This window comes from Notothenia rossii, assembly GCF_949606895.1.
Source record: "Notothenia rossii genome assembly, chromosome: 1".
Classification (NCBI taxonomy): domain Eukaryota; kingdom Metazoa; phylum Chordata; class Actinopteri; order Perciformes; family Nototheniidae; genus Notothenia; species Notothenia rossii.
In genome coordinates, this window is record NC_136912.1 from 17,651,693 (window position 1) to 17,670,515 (window position 18,823).

Sequence of the window (18,823 nt, forward strand, 5' to 3'; positions counted from 1 at the left end):
TGAGCACCAGCTGGCATGTCTGCGGTCCTGGCATATTATCGGTGATTGATATGGCTTAACACTCAGTGCAGGCGGTCTGTTATGTTTACATGTTCCATTTAAGCTGTTGACAGCTCTCGTTTGGGTTATGAAGGTCAGATTCAACATAACAAAAACAATTATCTGACAAAATGTATCTAGAATTTGGATTATAGATTCAATTTTTAAAATCCTTCTGTCAAGCTAGCTGAAAGAAAAATGTGGAAAATAAAAATCTGAAGAGGTCTTTATTTTCAACTGTGATGCAATGATAATGTCAATGAAAATAGAGTATATGTATCATTTAATACATAATTGCTTTATAAAAACATTGCATCCACCAGATAAAGATAATGATATTCACCAAGGATACAAAGAAAGTGATTTTTCTTACCTTTGAAGTCACCATGAAGGAGAAACCAAGTTCAGATGGAGTGTAACCATTTAATGGACATGTGTATTTATCCAGCATGACTGTCGGGCGCCCTGTTTGTTTTGGACGGGCTTAAGGAAGTTAGGCAGGAAAACAAGTTTACCCTGAGGTCTACTTACCAGACAGGTAGCCCTCTATAACGGGATTCCATTTTTCTTTTTTTCCTTCCTCCTTGTTGAATAAAAGTGCACCTCTCAACTCACCGGAGTCCTAACTCCCAGACCTCTCCAAACAGCCAGTCCATAGAAAAGTGTGTTTGATGTGTGTGACCGAGCTGCTACTCCCCTGGTCTTACGACCGGTTTAACGTCCCTGTTTGAAGAGGGAAACCCTTGATGTATAGGTTTACCTGCTCGGTTGCCGTTGAGAAACCGCAGCAAAAAGGCAGCAGAGGAAAAGAGCGACGCTCTCTCTGTTTTCTGCCATCAGCTTCACGTGAGCTCATTAAGGCACACAGCCTGGCGAACAAATATGAAACACTCCCTTTGTCAGATTAATGTTAAAAAGCAGCATCCCAATTCATGCATAATTTATGAGGGGGTTCAGGTATGTTGGGGGAAACCCAACTAAGCTTTCAGTGAGCCTTTGAAGATGTTGTTTACCTGCTCAACTAATATTTGCCATTGCTGTGATCAAGCACAGGCCATCAAGTAGGGAGAGAAGCCCACAAATAATGTATTTAGTTGTATCAATGCAGGACTTCTTACAACTTGCTCACTTGTGGCACGCAAACATGTGGCCACAGCTTCACATCAGTAATTGTATTAGGAATGTTTGAGCATTTAAATATGTGTTGGTGGATGTGTTTGATGTAAGACAGGTATTCACATACTACATATCATTGGGCTCTAAAGATACAAGATTACAAGCATTCCTGTGAGGATACAAATGAACCCTGTCCATTTCTATAAACTTACAACTTACATAAGCTGTCCCTTCTTTGCGGCTTTTCGCTCTTTCACGCTTCCATAAAACCACTTTCCTGTCATATGCGTGTCATCAAATAAAATATTTACTTGTTCTTCTCTGATCTTCCCGCCCGGAATATTTGTATATTTATATCTTGACTGATGCGAAAAATGGTGAAGCTGCCCTCTTCTTGGCCTCATATCTACTCACTTGTATGTAAACTGTGGTATATTTATGCTTCTCTTCTCTCTGCAGGTGTTGTTCAGCAGAAAGTGTTGGGGATCATCCCGTCAGGCACAGCAGGCGGTGCTCAGACCTTCACCACATTCCAGCCGCGCACCACCACGCTCAACATCAGGCCCAATACCCCAGGCTCCCAGCAGCAGGTACATGTGCTGTGAAGCATCCATACAGTGGTTTAACTTCTTTACGTTTGTTCATTGCTTATGTGATCACAACTGAACAACTTTGCCTATTGCTTTGTTTTGTTCGTGTTGTATATTTTCTATGAATGCAACAGAGTGTTCACATTACTGATTTGTTGGCCTGTGCTGTCGGTACTTTTTAAAACTTTTATATATAATTAAGTTCTTGCTTAATCAGCTCCTCTTTTCCTGAACTATGGGTTTGACCCCTTTTTTGTAAGATTCTAAAATGTTAGAAAAAAGATGCTGGCTTTTTAAATAACTAATTAGTCAAATATTTCTACTAATGTCCTAACAGGTTCTGGCAGCTGGTGCTCAGATCCGTCCAGGAATGACGGTGATCCGAACACCGATCCAGCAGACCGGACAAATGGGAAAGACGATACTCCGAACTCCCCTCGTGGTCCAGCAAGGTAATCAACTCTTCACAAGAATCCTTTATCTAGATAGAACAAATAGCAACCGTTTATATATATATATATATATATATATATATATATATATATATATATCATCTATGACAGTGTTTCTCAAACTTTCTCAGACCAAGGACCACTTAACCAATAAAAAAACACTCGCGGACCACCTAACTCCACAAATATCCAAAAACACATCGTTTTTCTAGAACAGATTACAAATCACCTGAAAATGGTACAAACAGGTGGCGATGGTGTTGCGCTGGGCTGTATCATGCAATCGAAACTTAAGCTCGGTCCATTGCGGAGATATTCCGGCGAGAGCGCGGAAAACTTAAATGTATTTATAACTGTTCCACAATTCTTCGTTTTCCGAGGCTAGGAAGGATTCTTGCCTCGCTTCTGAAGCAACTGACTCGGAGGTACATGTGCTACCAAGCAAGCCTCCTCGACATTGAGAAACACCCACTGACTCTGAAGCAGCAGAAGAAGAAGCTACACTTTATTAATCCCTTACAGGGACATTTCTTTCCCCACTCTGTCACACAGAGGATGTACATGCACAAACACAGAGGATGTACATGCACACACACAACCACATGCAGATAGGAGAGGTGGCAGAGCAGAGAGGCTGCAAGGTACCCAGGGCCAAGGGAGCAGTTTCGAGGTTAGGTGCCTTGCTCAAGGGCACCTCGGCAGTGGCCTTGGAGGTGAACTGGCACCTCTCCAGCTACCAGCTCACTCCATCTTTTTTTTTCTGTCCGATCGGGACGTGAACCGGCGACCCTTCGGTTCCAAGACCAAGTCCCTTCAGACTGAGCCAATGCCTCAAATAACCTCATATTCAAAATATCCTCTTCACGTTTCCAAGTCTAGTTACATTTACCGTCTTTGTTCACCTTCTCTTCCAGGTCAGGGTGGACAACAGGTCGTGACGCAGATCATTCGCGGCCAGGCAGTTTCCACGGCAATATCTGGGGCCAGCCCAGTTGCCACGGTTACTGGTCAAGGGGCAGGAAGCCCCACGACTGCAGCTGGCACCCCGCGGGCGCAGGGCCAGGTCAAACTCACCCTTGCTCAGCTCACCCAGCTCACACAGGTCAGTGAGGGAGGCATCGAAAAACACTGGGGGTCCTCGGTGCCGGGTTATATCAATAATATCTCCCCGTTAGCAATGAAGTTTGATTTAAATTAAGAATACCATGCCAAGATAAATGTATTATAATGGTCTGTACAAATGTTTCCTCTTTACATGTTTTCCTTTAAATGTATTTAGAGTAAACATATGGGTAAATATTCAGATTCATTAGTTTATTATGTATGAATATAAAGACGTTTTCAGCTCCATTATTAAAGGACAAATTGTGCAAATACAAAAATGCCGATTATCCTAAAATTGTACAAGCCTGCTACTTTGACAAGAGTAAAGTGTAGAGTTCAAGTTCAATTCAAAATCAAGTTTATTTGAAGAAGCCAGTATAGCAAATAACGGTTTACTCTTTTAAAGGTCATAGAGTGCATCCACATGTTTTCATGTTACCTCTCCCTCTCCTCTCCGCCTCTCGTAGAAGCAGCAGGCAGGTTCAGCTGTGGATCGGCAGCCTGGAGTCGGTGGTACCCAGCAGGCTCTGACGGTGATGGTTCAGGGTCAGGGCCAGACCACTGGCCAGCTGCAGGTCATTCCTCACGGGGTCACGGTCATCCCAGGACCCGGTCAGCAGCTCATGCAGGCAGCGCTGCCCAACGGCCAGGTGCAGCGCTTCCTCTTCACTCCCATCGCCTCAGCAGCCACGCCAACATCAAGCACAGGTATGATCTAGGGATGCATACCGGTATCCGGTATTACCGAAATACCGGTTACTGGTGGCTACGGTATACCGCATACTGAAATCAGATCCGGTTTCGATACTTTAAAAAAAAAAAAAAAAGTGAGTCCGTGGCCCGTGATGGCGGGTGTTATAAATTAGATTGCATAATCGTTTTCTTCATATTTTATGTATTTTTCATTGTTTGTTCAATAGTAGAAAGGTAAGTCCCACAAATGATCTGTGGTGGGATTTGTTTTCTCTCACCAGTGAAGGCAAATGTTGATTTTAAAGATGAGATTTGTTTGTTTGTGCAATGCCAAGATATCATGACCATTATTCTATTATTCATTTGTTCTCTAGTCGAATCTCAGGTTTAACATGAATTATAACGGTGCTATAACGGTCTGTTTGCATTGACGAGATGAGCTATTCACGCGGCACACCTGATGGCGGGTGTTATAAAAGATATTCCATAATCGGTTTTCTTCATATTTTTAATGTATTTTTCATTGTTTGTTCACTACTAAAAGGTCCAAGAAGTCCCACAATTGAATTTAATATTCATTTGACATGTTAATCGTAAAGCGCTTCATGGGATGATACATTTTCAAAGTATCACGATATGTATCGGTTGAGTATCGGTATCGTTCAGTGGTATCGGTATCGTAAAAAAGTCAACGATATGCATCCCTAGTATGATCACAACGAACACTCCACAGATATGCATTTTGGGATGTTTTGCTTCAAAGCGACTCATTTTGAGAATAAAATGGAAATTGTATGCAATTCTACTGGGTAATTTGCAATTAAGATACACTTGTCCTAACCTTTGACCCTCTTTATCTCTCTCTCTCTTTATTTCTCTCTCTCTCCAGCCACCACAGTTCAGCTCAACTCCACCTCCACCAAAACCCCCGCCCAGCCCGCCCAGCAGGCGGCTGCCCCCGTCCAGGCAGGGGCAACCCCCTTGGCCACTACCAGCACCCCTTCGTCGGCCACCCCACAAGGCCAGTTACCCCCTCAGACGCAGGCTCACATGCCGATCCAGTCTCCCACCTCGCTGCAGGTGAAAACACAGGGAGGAACGGCTCAGCTCATCAGCATGTCCGGACTGCAGCAGCAGGTTCAGGTACGATCAGCGAGAAAGGCTACGTTTACATGCACAATATTATTCCCGAACATGTAATTGGGTTTTTACCACCATTTACCACACACTGCCCTTTTGTCTGTTTATCGAAACCAAAAATCCTCCTATATTTGTATTCATGTCAACAAAGTCTCTGTGATCGCTATAACAGCACTTCACTTCCCAAAACAGCTGTAGTACTGATGACTTTAAGCAACTGAGCACTGCTCAGGTAAAGCTACCTGTTGTCCAGCAATGGTAGACTTTACTGTTTTGTGCAAAACAGCTGTGGATGTAAATAAATCCATGGCAAGCCTTACCTGACCAATCTGTGACTGATCATTTATCATATCCAGCCATTCAGGTGGGGCTCTTATGGGTTGATACTGTATCTCCATGTTCCTCAACCTGTGGATTAGGACGACCCAGTGGGGGTCTCCAGAGCTACACAGGGAGTTCCTAACTGCCTTCTTCATTTCAAGGGGTGTTTTTTTGTATATATAGTAGGGAAAGGAGGTCCTTTTTATAGCACTTTTTTTTTTAAACCACTGATGTAGTTGACAGTGGAAGATTAATCTAAATAGATGTTTTGATTAATGTATGAACATAACGCTGGTTTTCTTTCAGCTTTCTTAAACTTGTGTATCTTGTGTGTTGCAGGTGTTGGCGCAGCTGCAGGCCCAGCAGGCTGGAGGCTCTCTGCCACAGCACATCAAACTGCAGCTTCCCATCCAGATTCAACAGGCCGGGACCACCTCAGCTCAGGGAGGACAGGTAATGCAGCAAGCCAGTAAACCAGGCGCTAACTTATTTTAGCCTCATAGGAACCCACTAAGGGCCCTATTTAACATTATAAAAGCCTGATAACAATATGCTCTCTGCACAGATTGGGAACGTGGTGACCATCCAGGCAGCTTCTGTCCAGGAGCAGCTGCAGAGGATCCAGCAGCTCAGAGAGCAGCAGCAGCAGAAGAAGAGACAAGCTGCAGAGGCCAAGAGAGAGCAAGCCCTCAACACAGCCAGCCAGAGCGACATCATTCAGAAACAGGTGTGTGTGTGTGTGTGTGTGTCTGTGTGTCTGTGTGTGAGAGCGTGCTCAGAAACCCATCATAGCCAAGTCATCCATCTTAGTCCAATGTTCGCTCTCTCCCTGCCATCAGTACATAAACAGACCCCATCCTCCAACCCTCCACTAAGGCTGGGTTTGTTTTCACAACTCAGGCCTCTGTTTGTTGGACTTAATGTGTGTGTGTGTGTGTGTGTGTGTGTGTGTGTGTGTGTGTGTGTGTGTGTGTGTGTGTGTGTGTGTGTGTGTGTGTGTGTGTGTGTGTGTGTGTGTGTGTGTGTGTGTGTGTGTGTGTGTGTGTGTGTGTGTGTGTGTGTGTGTGTGTGTGTGTGTGTGTGTGTGTGTGTGTGTGTGTGTGTGTGTGTGTGTGTGTGTGTGTGTGTGGCAAACTACACTGACTTTACACATTCAATAATAATCCAGTTCTATATATATTTAAAGTACAAATTAAACATCAATAAACTAAAACCAGATGACTATATATCTTCTTTCCACTCATGGGTTTCAATATGTTAATCAAGATGTCATTTTTTGCTTAATTTTCTCTCATACTATAAATATATTTTCTGTTGTTAACCATGTGGTTTGTTCTGACTTGTTTCCAGGTCGTGATGAAACAAAACGCTGTGATCGAGCACCTGAAGCAGAAGAAGACCATGACGCCTGTAGAGAGAGAAGAGAATCAGAGGTGTGTGTTTACAATATGCCACCGTGTGTCAGAGAATATAACTTAAGTGGGTTTATATTGGAGCGTTGTAGGTCATTGGAAGCAACGGTTTTAGGATTTGTGTCACTGGTCACATGTTTTTCATGCATCAGAGGAATGGAAACATGTTTCACATGCATACAAAAAAGTCCCCAAATACGACACTTAGCATTTTATAAAATACAAAACATAATAAAGAATAAAAGCTAAATTCCAAAGTAAAGGAGAAAGGATTAAATGCAAAACTTCAGAATAAGCAATTGGGCATACAAATATCAATAGAACATAAAATACGTAAAATACGCTCTGTCTTGAAAGACATGCATTCCTCACAATAGAAAAAAGGAGGCCATTTTATTCTGTAAGCAGAGTTAGGAAAACTACAGCAATACAAATGGATTCTCTACAACTGCTTGAATGTTTAGAAAGCCGTTCCTCCTTCACCTCTCCTCTTTACAATGCTGTAGATAACATATTTCTGAACTGCAGATGACCCTAACAACCATGTGTTGGTGTCCACAGACGGTGTGTCCACACTGTACCCATTCACACAAACCTGGAATACCGAACCCAGACTGCTGTGACATCACTGCAGCAGCGCCGTCTGGCTCTCTGCTTATTTTTCATCCTTTTTCCATTTATTCATGTCATCCTTTTCTCTCGATGTTCCTTCAAAACACGGCTCTGTTAGTCACAACCTTAAACTCTGACATGATTTTGTGCGTTCTGTTCCATTAGTCTCCTCCACTTTCATGCTGCATTTGCTGCGTGTACTGGCCCATCTTTGACCTCAGCAGCCATGGATGTGTTTGTGTGTTACTCACACAAACGTTCACTACACATGTACCAACAATTTTCGATCTAAGTTGTGAATGTTAGCGAACACAAGTGAACATACTGGGGACACAGAGCCATGAACTATCTTTACTGTAATATGCTGACGTTCAATTTTCATACACATATTTACATAGTTTCTCTTTTTTTTTTTTTTCGTTTCTAAATATTTTACGCACTTCCTTTAAGAAATGCAGGAAGTGTTATCATAACACAGTATAGGATCGTACACATGACCCTGAATACATATATTAGTTCTCATTGGTTAGAGTTTTAGTTTATGACCTTTCTTCTTCACTTTTGTCGTGATTACAAGAGCAGTGTGACTTCTCAGTCGCATCTCTTTGTCCATCTCTCTTCCACCCTTCAGCTCCCATGCTTCCCAAACTCAGATTCTCCTACAAATAAACACTGGATATCCCTCTAACATCTGTGAGACACGTGTCCAGTACCACAGCTTCTCTGACTGCTTGGTTCTCACAGGGATGACCAAACAACTGCATTGTTAAGGAAGTACTCAACTCAAGGATTTTAAAAGGCAGTGGAAGTGGAAGTTTCTGGGAAAAACAAAAAGTTGGATTTTGCAAGATCAGTGTGTGTTAACAGCAGAGAAAGGAATGGATACAAGAGAAGTCTGGAAACCTTAAGCTTCTTTCAATACTATTTCATATTTTATATTTCATACTGTAGTCGTGTAGTAAACGACCGGGATAGCATTTAATGCATCGCAAAGGATTTTCACTCTTACAAGTGCACTCACTCACAATCATTTTCATCTTGAACACTTTTACACGTGCCGTTGCCATGCCCGAGCAGACGAGGGTCAAAGACAGACCAGGAGATGGCGGGAATGCAACACTTAGATGCAAACCAAATAAACTGTGGTTTGAATGAAATGGAGTTACCTTGATTTTTTTTTCAGCAACATTGAGGGGCTGTTTTTGTTCAGTGCCAATGGCCTTGTATTGTTAATAATATTCAACAAGGTTGAGTCCTATTTTCCCCTCACTTAAATCAGAAATGATACTAATTTCATGAAATGATAGAATCATCAGTGTCTGATTGGGTGAGTGGTTAGTTGGCTTGCTGTAAAGTGCCTTTTGTAAGACAGGAAAAGCCCTTTCCTGCTTGTACCTGCTCTGACACAGCTTTCCTTTACATGAATGTTAATTGGCATTGAGGTGGGAATTTGGCAATACAGATTTCCCTGATCCCCAATGCCTGCCCCCATTCACAGATGACTTCAAGCAGAAACTATTCCTGAACATTCAAGGATAGCCTGCATGATAGAAAGTGTCTTTAGTCAAAACCCTGAGCTTTTTAGTTACACGAATGAGTCATCAGAACACCTCAGGGACGTGTGTTGAGAGAAAAGCTTTCATTGTTCATTGACACGCTCTGCCATTCCTTGCATGCAGAAAGTTAGATGTGTACATTTTTGAAGTAGCCAATACTCTTGCCGGTTGCACTGGGAAACATTGAAGTATTGTTTGGATGAATGCTCCACTCCTGCCTACTGGTGTGTTGGAGTGATTAGGTTCTTCCTCTCTGACTTTGACCATTCCTCAGTTTGAGCATTATGTGTATTTTATTTGAACAACTTTAATAGACCACTGCCCCTATATCACATGGGTCCTAACTTTTCAAAGGTCAGGAAGAAAAGTCTGACTTGTTTTCTGTTTGTGGCTTTCCAGAATGATCGTGTGCAATCAGGTGATGAAGTTCATTCTGGACCGGATAGACAAGGATGAGAGGCTGGAGGCCAAGAGGAAGAAGAAGGAGGAGGTGGTGGAGGCCAAGAGGAGGTTAGCCAACGCCGGCAAGCTCTCCTCGCTCCTCTACCGCTACAAAGAGGGCCTCAAGATGGAGATCCTGAAAAAGCGGGCACTTCTGGACAAAGAGCTGCAGCTCGAGACACAGGTATGGAGGGACAAATAAGGTGGGAAGAAATCTGTGTCCATTCAAATATCAGACGCTGTATACATTTTCAGGAGGTATAATAAAAGTAGCGAATCGGTTTGAATAATCCATAGAGGATCACAATGCAGTTTCAAAACCTCATCATATAGGTGTGACAAATGCAACTGGAAACACGTTTATTTCTCAAAGCACTCTTTGATCCCCAAGCAGCTTTAAGGCGTTATTTGCTCGTGTCACACGGCCAAACTTTGAGAATCAGAAACAGGTTTATTACCAGGTAGGTTGACGCGTACGAGGAATCTGACTTGGTTTTGAGGTGCATACATAAAATTGAAAACACAGATAGAAAACTATTTTAAGAAAACTCTTAATAGCATTAAAAAATATAGTAAATTATAGCAGTATTTACATTGAATAAGGTCGACATCGTAGAAATGCAATTGGAATAAAAATATGTGCAGTAATACAAAATTAAAGATATTGTATAATCTGTCAATGATTTCTATTTTCTATAAGTGTGTGGTTATGTAGAATGGTGTTATTGTTAGTTGCTCTCTTGTCTTTTTAAAGCCTCTTTAGCCATATATTAGAGCCTATAAATGTATTACCTATAAATGTATTCTCCACCCAGTTTTAACCCTATCTCCCCTGCCATGGCGCTCCTCAGGAGGAGCTTAAGAGGGATCTGTTGCGGATCCGCAGGGAGAAGGAGAGGGCTCAGGCTGCCGCTCAGCAGGCCGCCCAGGCCGCAGCTGCACGCAACAAGCATCAACACACGCACAGCATCACATCTCAACACCACCTCACCACCAGCGCCTCCTCCACACACAAAAGAAAACGGGAGGACGAGAGGGAGAATGTGATGTCGGCAAAGTCCAAAAAGAAGAAGATGATCTTGACGACGAGCACCAAGGACAGCAAAAAGGAAATCAAGCTCTACTGCGTCTGCAAGACGCCATACGACGAGTCTAAGTATGAAGATGCTATGCAGAGTTTAAATACTACATTACCCAGAGGCAGCCTAAGAGGAGTAGGCACAGTTCAACAACTGATAACAATGTTATGGCGCATTTGAGCAGTTGAACCTATCCACCGACCTTTGTAGGAATTAAAATACTCAACTTTCATTTCAAGTGTAGAAATAAAGTGCCAGTTGTGATTCCTGTCTCACAAAAAGTCACAGCCCCTGCGGTGTTACCCTCTAATGGTGCAGAAACTATAAGGGGAGATTGATTGAACTTTGCTGACTGCAGCAACAAGTGGAGAGCATTCATTCAGCCTGTGAGCAAGCACTGGCTGCAGAATCAACATTAAGAAGAGGGATTGAATTTCATTCTCCGCTCGTGATTAAACGACACTTAGGTAGCCGATATCCTAACAAATACTAAAGCCGAACCCCCCCCCCCCCCTTGCCATAAAAAAATAAATAAATACAGCAAACTTTTGTATCTTGCATTTTCTTTTTTCTAATTTCACACATGACACAAAAAAAGGCATCACTATTTTACTTATCTATTTTGCCTAATCCATCCTTTAGATGTGGAACCTAATCTTCAACCGACTTTTTTGGTCTATTTATTGACACACTCAATAGTTTGTAGTACTGAGACACATTTCTGAGATCTTTGTATCCTTTTCTCTCTACAGGTTTTACATTGGTTGCGACCTGTGTACTAACTGGTATCATGGAGAGTGTGTGGGCATCACGGAGAAGGAGGCTAAGAAGATGGATGACTACATCTGTGTGGAGTGTAAACAGGGACAGCAGACCAGCACGGAGGAGCTGTACTGCATCTGTCAGACGCCCTACGACGAGTCCCAGTGAGTGTTCGTGCATCTGTGTGTGTCCGTGTGTGTGTTTACGTAGCTCTCTGCTTCTGTTGGGACTTAAAATGCCAAATTGGGTTGAGGCATACAAATATAATATATATATTTTGTAGGGATGCACCAAATATTCGGCCGCCGAAAATTATCGGCCGAAAATGGTTAAAAAGGCCGTTTCAGCTTCCGGCCGAAAGGGTTCTAGCACCGAAAAAATATCACCGAATGTCAGAGAACAGGGTTACGTTGGTAAGCTAACGTGTTGTTGTGATGACGTAATCAAAACGTGGCGACAAGCACGGCGCGCGACCATGCTCGCGGCTGGCTCACAGCCAACATGTCTGCCGCTTGGAGATATTTAAAAATATCAGAGAAAGAGGCGCGGATTGCGATTTGTAAAACGTGTTCAGGTGACATTTCTCGAGGGGGTGTAACTGCAAAGACTTTCACCACTTCGGGATTATATATATATTAATCATTTTCGGCCTTTCGGCATTCGGTTTTCGGCCAACTGTTTCCTATTTTCGGTATCGGCCAAGAATTTCCCATTCGGTGCACCCCTAATATTTTGAAAGGACAAGTCAAGCAAATAGTGGTTAAGACTGTGAGCACTTCAATTGATTATCTTTTTAAATATCAAAAGTAAGGCTTAGTAAAAAACTTAAAACGAATATCCTCATTATTATGAATAATTATTTATTTTTAAATCATATACAATAAATAAATCACAACATTTGTAACTTCAAGCTGTGGTTAAAAGTTGAGTTTTGTAGATGATTATGTGCTGCATAAGTGGAAAGAAATATCCTGCGTTTGAAAGAGAAAACTTCAGCTCTTCTAGATTACATAAAATCGGGAATAAATAGTTATGAAGCAATATTCGGAAGTGTATAACCTACTAAGAGTTTTCCAGCTGTAACTAAGCGCTTAAAATGTGTCCCAAGTTAATCTGATCAGAAATCAACAACATAATTGTGAAAAGCAGTTATGTGTTTTTGCTTTACTTGATCAATGTTGTTGCTTCTGGATAAATCACATTCCAAGTCTCTGTTTTGTCAATTTTACATCTTACCATCATCTTTACTATACTAATGTATATTTCTATAAATCACACTACAAATACAATGCAAACACCACAAGTAAAGGTACTGCTTGCCTTCCCAGGTTCTATATCGGGTGTGACCGGTGTCAGAACTGGTACCACGGTCGCTGCGTGGGCATCCTGCAGAGCGAGGCCAACCACATCGACCAGTACGTGTGTCCGAATTGTCAGTCCACAGAGGACGCCATGACGGTCTTCACACCGCTGACCGACAAGGACTTTGAGGGCCTGCGGAGAATTCTGCGTTCATTACAGGTGAACAGATTTATTGCATCTGCACAAACGCATGCTTTCAATGTACTGTACACGGGGATGTAGCGGTGAAAGAAACGTAGATACTACAATCAAACTACATTCCCTTCTCAGGCATCTCAGGTTTAATACTCAACATTAAGAAGACAAATTAATATTCTGGTATTTTATTTATTAAACACTGGTCAAAGTGAATCCAGTTCAGAGGTGGGAAGTAACTTAGTACATTTACTCAGGTACTTTTGAGATACTTGTCTTTTACTTTATGCTACTTTGTACTTCTACTCTACTACAATTCAGAGGTAAATGGTGTACTTTTACTCCACTACATTTATTTAATGCCTTAATAATGTGAAATATAATCAACAGTTAAATCCCACTTTAGTTCCACCTGGAGTAAATCCACAAGCTACCCTGCAGTATACAAAGTCATTCAAACTAGCTGCACCTTTACCAGCTTTGAGAACACTTTCATGATCAATAATACAAACATATCATATATTATTCTAAAATGGGCCAATCTGCAGAATGACTACTTTTAATACTTTTTATATTTTACTTTTCTACTTTTAGTTGAGTAACATTTTGAAAGCAGGACTTTTACTTGTAACTGAGTATTCCTACACTCTGGTACTTTTATTTAAGTACAAGATCTGAGTACTTCTCCCACCTGCTAGACTGGCTGCCTCTGCTCTGACCTCTCAACTGCATGTGCATGTGTGACTAAAACTGTGTGTGTATTTGTATATTTATGTGCATGATGTGAAAATGTGTACTGTATAGGGCTGCACGATAATGAAAAAAAATGACATTGCGATATTTTTTTCCCCTGCGATATATATTGCGTTTTTTTTAACTATATTTAACCGGATGAAGGATTTTAATCACGGACGTCTGGATCTTAACTGGTTGACTCATCATACCTTAAGTCATGATCTAACATGTCATGATGATGCATGTTGCTTACCCTCAATTTAGAGGGTTCATCTGTGAATGAAGAAGAGAAGAACCTTTTTGGATCCAAAATAGTTCCAGATGGCAGATGTTGCTTTTCTTTTTGGAAGTAAATCTTCATTCTCGCCGGTATTGTCCTCCTGTGCCTCGCTCATTTTTTACCGGTGTTTTGATGGTCTGCAAACCAGCGGGGCGGGGCCTGCTGGGATCTGATCAAGAATGATTGTGATTGGTGGTTTGCTGTGCATGCAGAGCCTGCATGTCACTCCCTCAAGTACCACATGAGAGCCGCGCAAGTTTTCCTTTTGTAGCAAGCAGCAAAATAATTGTAACATGAAGTGTTTGAGTTAATGTACCTACTTAATATCGCACGTCCTAAAAAAAAAAAGAAGATTTTTTAATCAAATCGCACGTCCCTGCGATTTGAATATCGCGCATATCGCGGTTATCGCCATGACACGGTATATCGTTCAGCCCTAGTACTGTATGTACCTGTATAAAACCGCATGTGCATGTATGACAGTGGAAACTGAATTTCCCCCTCGGGGGATTAATAAAGCTCTATCTTCTTCTTCTTCACCTCTGACCCTAAAGATACAGTAACTCTTCTGCAAACACAAACAGTAGGTAAACTGATTTGAGAGGAGGTTTACTCTCTACTATATCGCTGTACAGGTAGCTGAAGATGGTAGTTATTACAATAAATACTTAGAACACTAACACAGCTCCTCATCGCCCCACTCCAGTGTAAGAGCAGCAAACAAAAGTCCTCTGTGTGTGTCTTATCTGATGGGTTCGGCTCCCCGGAGCACTACTTGGACAGCTGCCTGACCTCAGCTTTTTTTTCTAGCTTCCCTTTCTTTTCTCTTCCTTCTCATTCCTCGTCTCCTCTCTGCAGCAGTTTGTGTATGTGTGAGAGAGAGAGAGAGAGAGAGACAGATAGTAAGAGAGTAAGAGGGAACATCTGTGTTGACCCACCTGCTTCCAGTGTCATTTTCACGGTGCTGTTTGTTTTTTCTTCATTGGTTTCAGCTTTCTCAAGTGTCTTGTCTTTCTCTTTATCTCTGTCTCACGACCCCTCCCTTCTCCGCAGGCTCACAAAATGGCATGGCCGTTCCTGGAGCCAGTGGACCCAAACGACGCCCCGGACTACTACAGGGTTATCAAGGAACCAATGGGTGAGTGGAGGGAATGGGTAAAAGCACACAAACACCAAAGTGAATACAGCAGCTTGATTACTGAATGTCTTGAAGTTCCCAGTCGAGACCATTTTAGGTCAACAGCTACTCTGGACACTTTATTGTAGTCTCGATGCCATTGAACGCATGTATTTGTTTACATACGAAATGTTCCTCACACTGCACTCTCGGAATATCACTGACCCACTCAGGGAAAACTAAAAACTAAATGCAAAACTGAAGTGCCATACAACTGTTGCATATTTCAGCATGTTCTTTTTTGCCAGGGATGTCATTGTTATTTTGAGGCTGATTTATGTCTTATTTATTTATTTACGTCTGTGCTGTGGCTGTAGGTTAATGTAGTTGTTTAGCTTTTGCTAAAAACTAGCTTGTTGGTATGTATGGGGAAACTAAAGACATAGTTGTAAGCCATCAAGCTGTTGAGTGGCACATTGAAAATATAATAATTCCCGAAGGTGGGGTTAGGGAGCAGTGCTGCTTTAACTGTTGGCCTCTGTTTCAGACACAATATAATCCAAGTATTAAAAGGAAGACGTGTTTCTACTCTGCTCTATTTTTTCTGCATTCTGAGCTCTACAAAGTCAAGTGTCTTTTGTAGATTCGTTCTAACAATTTTAAGGTTGATATTTTCTAATGTTGCACTTTGTGGCTCTGTAATGTAGGAAAACATAAAGATAATGACTCATGATTCAGCAGATTACCAAAACTGGGATTGTGGGAAATCCCTATTTGGAAGATGAAACAGCCTCAGTATTGCTTTTTTCATTGCCTAATTGCTTTAGGTTACTGGAACCGACCTCCAGCCTGTGTATCTCTAACGCTGAAACCCAGCCTCCAGGAGGAAGCCCTCCAACTCAGATCAAACTGGCCATGTAAATGGTGACTTGCGTCAGCAGGGCCTTTTTGAACTTCCACATAAACAAACCGTTAATGAGGTGCTCGGGGTCTGCCGGCTCCCCGTGGAAAGGGAGCTGCCCCACACTTAGCTCTTGTTGGCCCGGCCTGGAAACTTCAGTCCCCCCCCTCTCCGTTCCACTGCAAGAAAAAGACCTTGTTGGTTTAAAAAAAAAAAAAAAAAAAAAAAGCAGCATTTGGCTGGTGTAGCTGCAACCGTTGGTAGTTTTTGGAGAGTTTGAGATCAAATCTGATGACAGAGAAGAAGGGGGTCTTTGATATTGACCATGAGGGTTGGCCAGCTAGGTGGGGGGTTAAGGAGGTTAAGAGTGGGATATGTTTAAAAGGCAGCCCCAAGGACGCGGTGCAGAGCAAACCACGGGCAGGAACAGCGGATTATATGAAGCCCGGGCTGTTTGCTTCCTCTATCTTATTTGTTTATTTACAGTTTGATTTAACCTGGTTCACGACACTGAAGTCTCCTTATCAGCAAGACCCCGACTTGGATGCGCTAAGTTGACACTCTGATAATGACGATCTGCTCAGTAATGACGGATCGGTCGGATGTCAGTAGCTGATCAGAGCGGGCTGAATAGATGGAGGTTAAAACCGGCAGATGTCTGGGATTTTTGCTGTCGCATATAAAATGATAAACTGCTCCCAGGAAACATATTTGAATGTCTGTCAAACACATGCCACAAAAGCTGTAATGACTTTGAAGCAGGCATGCTGATTTGTTGAACAAGTCCATTACAAAAGTCAGATAATAATCTTTTGCTTCCTCGTATTGTGGTGTTGGTTCCTGGCAAGAGTTTGCAATTAGAATGAGTAGTTTTTTTTTTATAGATGTTGTTCACATACAATCTTCAACCAAAAACATTTTTCAAATTCCATTTTCTTAGACCTTTCAACCATGGAGGAGAAGATACAGAAGCGAAAGTACGTGAAGCTGACGGAGTTTGTAGCGGACATGACCAAAATCTTCGACAACTGCCGCTACTACAACCCCAGCGACTCGCCCTTCTACCAGTGTGCAGAGGTTCTGGAGACCTTCTTCGTCCAGAAGCTCAAAGGGTTCAAAGCCAGCAGGTAAGACGGGGATAGTAACGATGAGCAGTGATAAAGAAACTCAGAAATGGCAGCGGTTGACTTTAATAAAAAGGGAGGCAGTGTCAGCCCACGGGTCAGAGAATAAAGTGGAGCCTCATTAGCAGTACCAGCTGTGCTGCTGCAGAGCTAACTCTGACCTCTGACCTTCATGGAGGTTGGGTGGATACACACTTTCTCCAAACAGAGCAATAAAAAGTTTCAGATGCTAGTTTATTGATTCCTTCTTCTCTTTGATTTCCTCGGACACCATCTTGTGCTTCCTCTAAACATTAAAATCATGTTTTTGTCTCCGTTTTGGTTCATGACTGAATGCTTACACAAGCAGCATGCTCGGTTGGCACCAATTGGCATTAAACACTGACACTGATTCAGAAACACAGTCACATTTCAAGAATGAAATATACAATATACTTCTATTTTAAAAGCCTGCCTGACTTGTTTAGCGCTCTGCACGTGATGCATGCCTTTCCCTACCCTCCCTACTTTATGATCTTACAGTATAAGCTTTCATTCACACCCTTGATCCTCTTCAGTTTCATGTTAGCTGTGTTTTCATTCGCCCTCCAGTCAGCTGATTTTCCACCCATAAAAACATATCTGCTTCAGCTTTCATCATCAAATGTGAACTTTCTCCACTGCCCTCGCTGTGTGATGTGATTGCTGTAGGTGGATGCACACTGCAAGTTTTTAGCATCAGGTTTATTTATATTTAAATACAAAACGTTTCATTAACATGCCTTGCTGTTCTTTAAAATAGTTAACACTCTGATAAGGTCGATTGTTGTGGTTTGCATCCATCTGTGTGCCTTATCTGGTGATGTGCTGTGCTTCACCCGCCTGTATTTACACCATCCATTCCCTCTCTGTCTCTCTCTCCCTCTCTCTCTCTTTTACAGATTGTGATGTCAAACTCCTGGGTGCCGGGGTCACTCTTAAAACAAACAAAACAATAATTTGTTATCCCGGACATTGCTGTTTTTATTTGTTTAAAACAGCGTTAAACTCTTTGTAAGAAACGGATATATCGACTGAAGATGTGATCCTTTTTTTAATTTTTAGAAGAAAAAAAAAAAAAAGTGTCTACTGTCTAATAATGGCAGCCATGTTGGTAACATAAAGCATTCAAGGGAACATTTATTTTCTTACAATTCTTGCAACAGATGAGCGGTATTTTGTTTATGTTTGAGTGGGATATAAGACAAAATATGAAGTTTGTCATTCTCTTTCTTGAGATTCAGTTTTGAAAAAAACACAAAGCTATTGATTTTGATTGTGACGTCAGTTCCACACACAGATAACTTATCTTTTAATTTGACAGGACTGTTTATAGTATTGGTCATAACACGCTGCAGCAGAACACTTTTACCTCATTTCTTAGCCGGGAATTTTAAAAAACATGCAACAGTTTCTTTCTTAGGTTCTTTTATTGGCTGTGTATAATGTTATTTTATGTGCATATTATATCTTTTTGTGAAGGACTATTCTTATGTTCTAAAGGAAATAATGGTAGGATCTGTAAAGATAGATTCGAGAAAAATGAGGTTTAGCTTCCCTGTTCAAAATATGGCAAGCTTGACGGTCTCCAGTTTAAAAAAAAAAGTCCCTGTTCATACACTGTTAGGCTGACATCACAAACACTTCGATAACATTTCACCAACATGGCTGCTCCATGTCCATGTTAAAGTGTTTGACCCATTGGCATCCAATTCATGTTTTGTTTGTTTTAGTTTTTTTGTATTTCCCCTAGTGCATATTTTTGTCATATTGTAAAGCTTTTAATAATAAAAAAAAGGAAACACCAATAAGTTTTCCAACAGTGTTCTTCCTC

At 41.7% G+C, this 18,823-nt stretch overlaps 1 protein-coding gene across 2 annotated transcripts in view; it reads left to right on the plus strand.

Annotated features, from left to right (window-relative positions):
* LOC307013524 (nucleosome-remodeling factor subunit BPTF-like) overlaps nucleotides 1-18,823 on the plus strand; it is a 50,149-nt gene that overhangs the window by 28,859 nt on the left and 2,467 nt on the right. Inside the window, exons 21-35 of one of the 2 annotated variants that reach the window (XM_079640924.1) lie at nucleotides 1,615-1,745; nucleotides 2,083-2,197; nucleotides 3,112-3,299; nucleotides 3,769-4,009; nucleotides 4,884-5,137; nucleotides 5,795-5,908; nucleotides 6,021-6,182; nucleotides 6,806-6,888; nucleotides 9,435-9,660; nucleotides 10,328-10,632; nucleotides 11,308-11,481; nucleotides 12,646-12,838; nucleotides 14,883-14,967; nucleotides 16,788-16,974; nucleotides 17,892-18,814. In XM_079640924.1, coding sequence (XP_079497050.1) covers nucleotides 1,615-1,745; nucleotides 2,083-2,197; nucleotides 3,112-3,299; nucleotides 3,769-4,009; nucleotides 4,884-5,137; nucleotides 5,795-5,908; nucleotides 6,021-6,182; nucleotides 6,806-6,888; nucleotides 9,435-9,660; nucleotides 10,328-10,632; nucleotides 11,308-11,481; nucleotides 12,646-12,838; nucleotides 14,883-14,967; nucleotides 16,788-16,974; nucleotides 17,892-17,898 — 2,465 coding nt within the window. In that variant the 3' untranslated portion in view covers nucleotides 17,899-18,814. Of the gene's footprint in view, nucleotides 1-1,614; nucleotides 1,746-2,082; nucleotides 2,198-3,111; nucleotides 3,300-3,768; nucleotides 4,010-4,883; nucleotides 5,138-5,794; nucleotides 5,909-6,020; nucleotides 6,183-6,805; nucleotides 6,889-9,434; nucleotides 9,661-10,327; nucleotides 10,633-11,307; nucleotides 11,482-12,645; nucleotides 12,839-14,882; nucleotides 14,968-16,787; nucleotides 16,975-17,891; nucleotides 18,815-18,823 lie in introns of those variants that run through there. The other variant, XM_079640923.1, reaches the window with a different exon arrangement.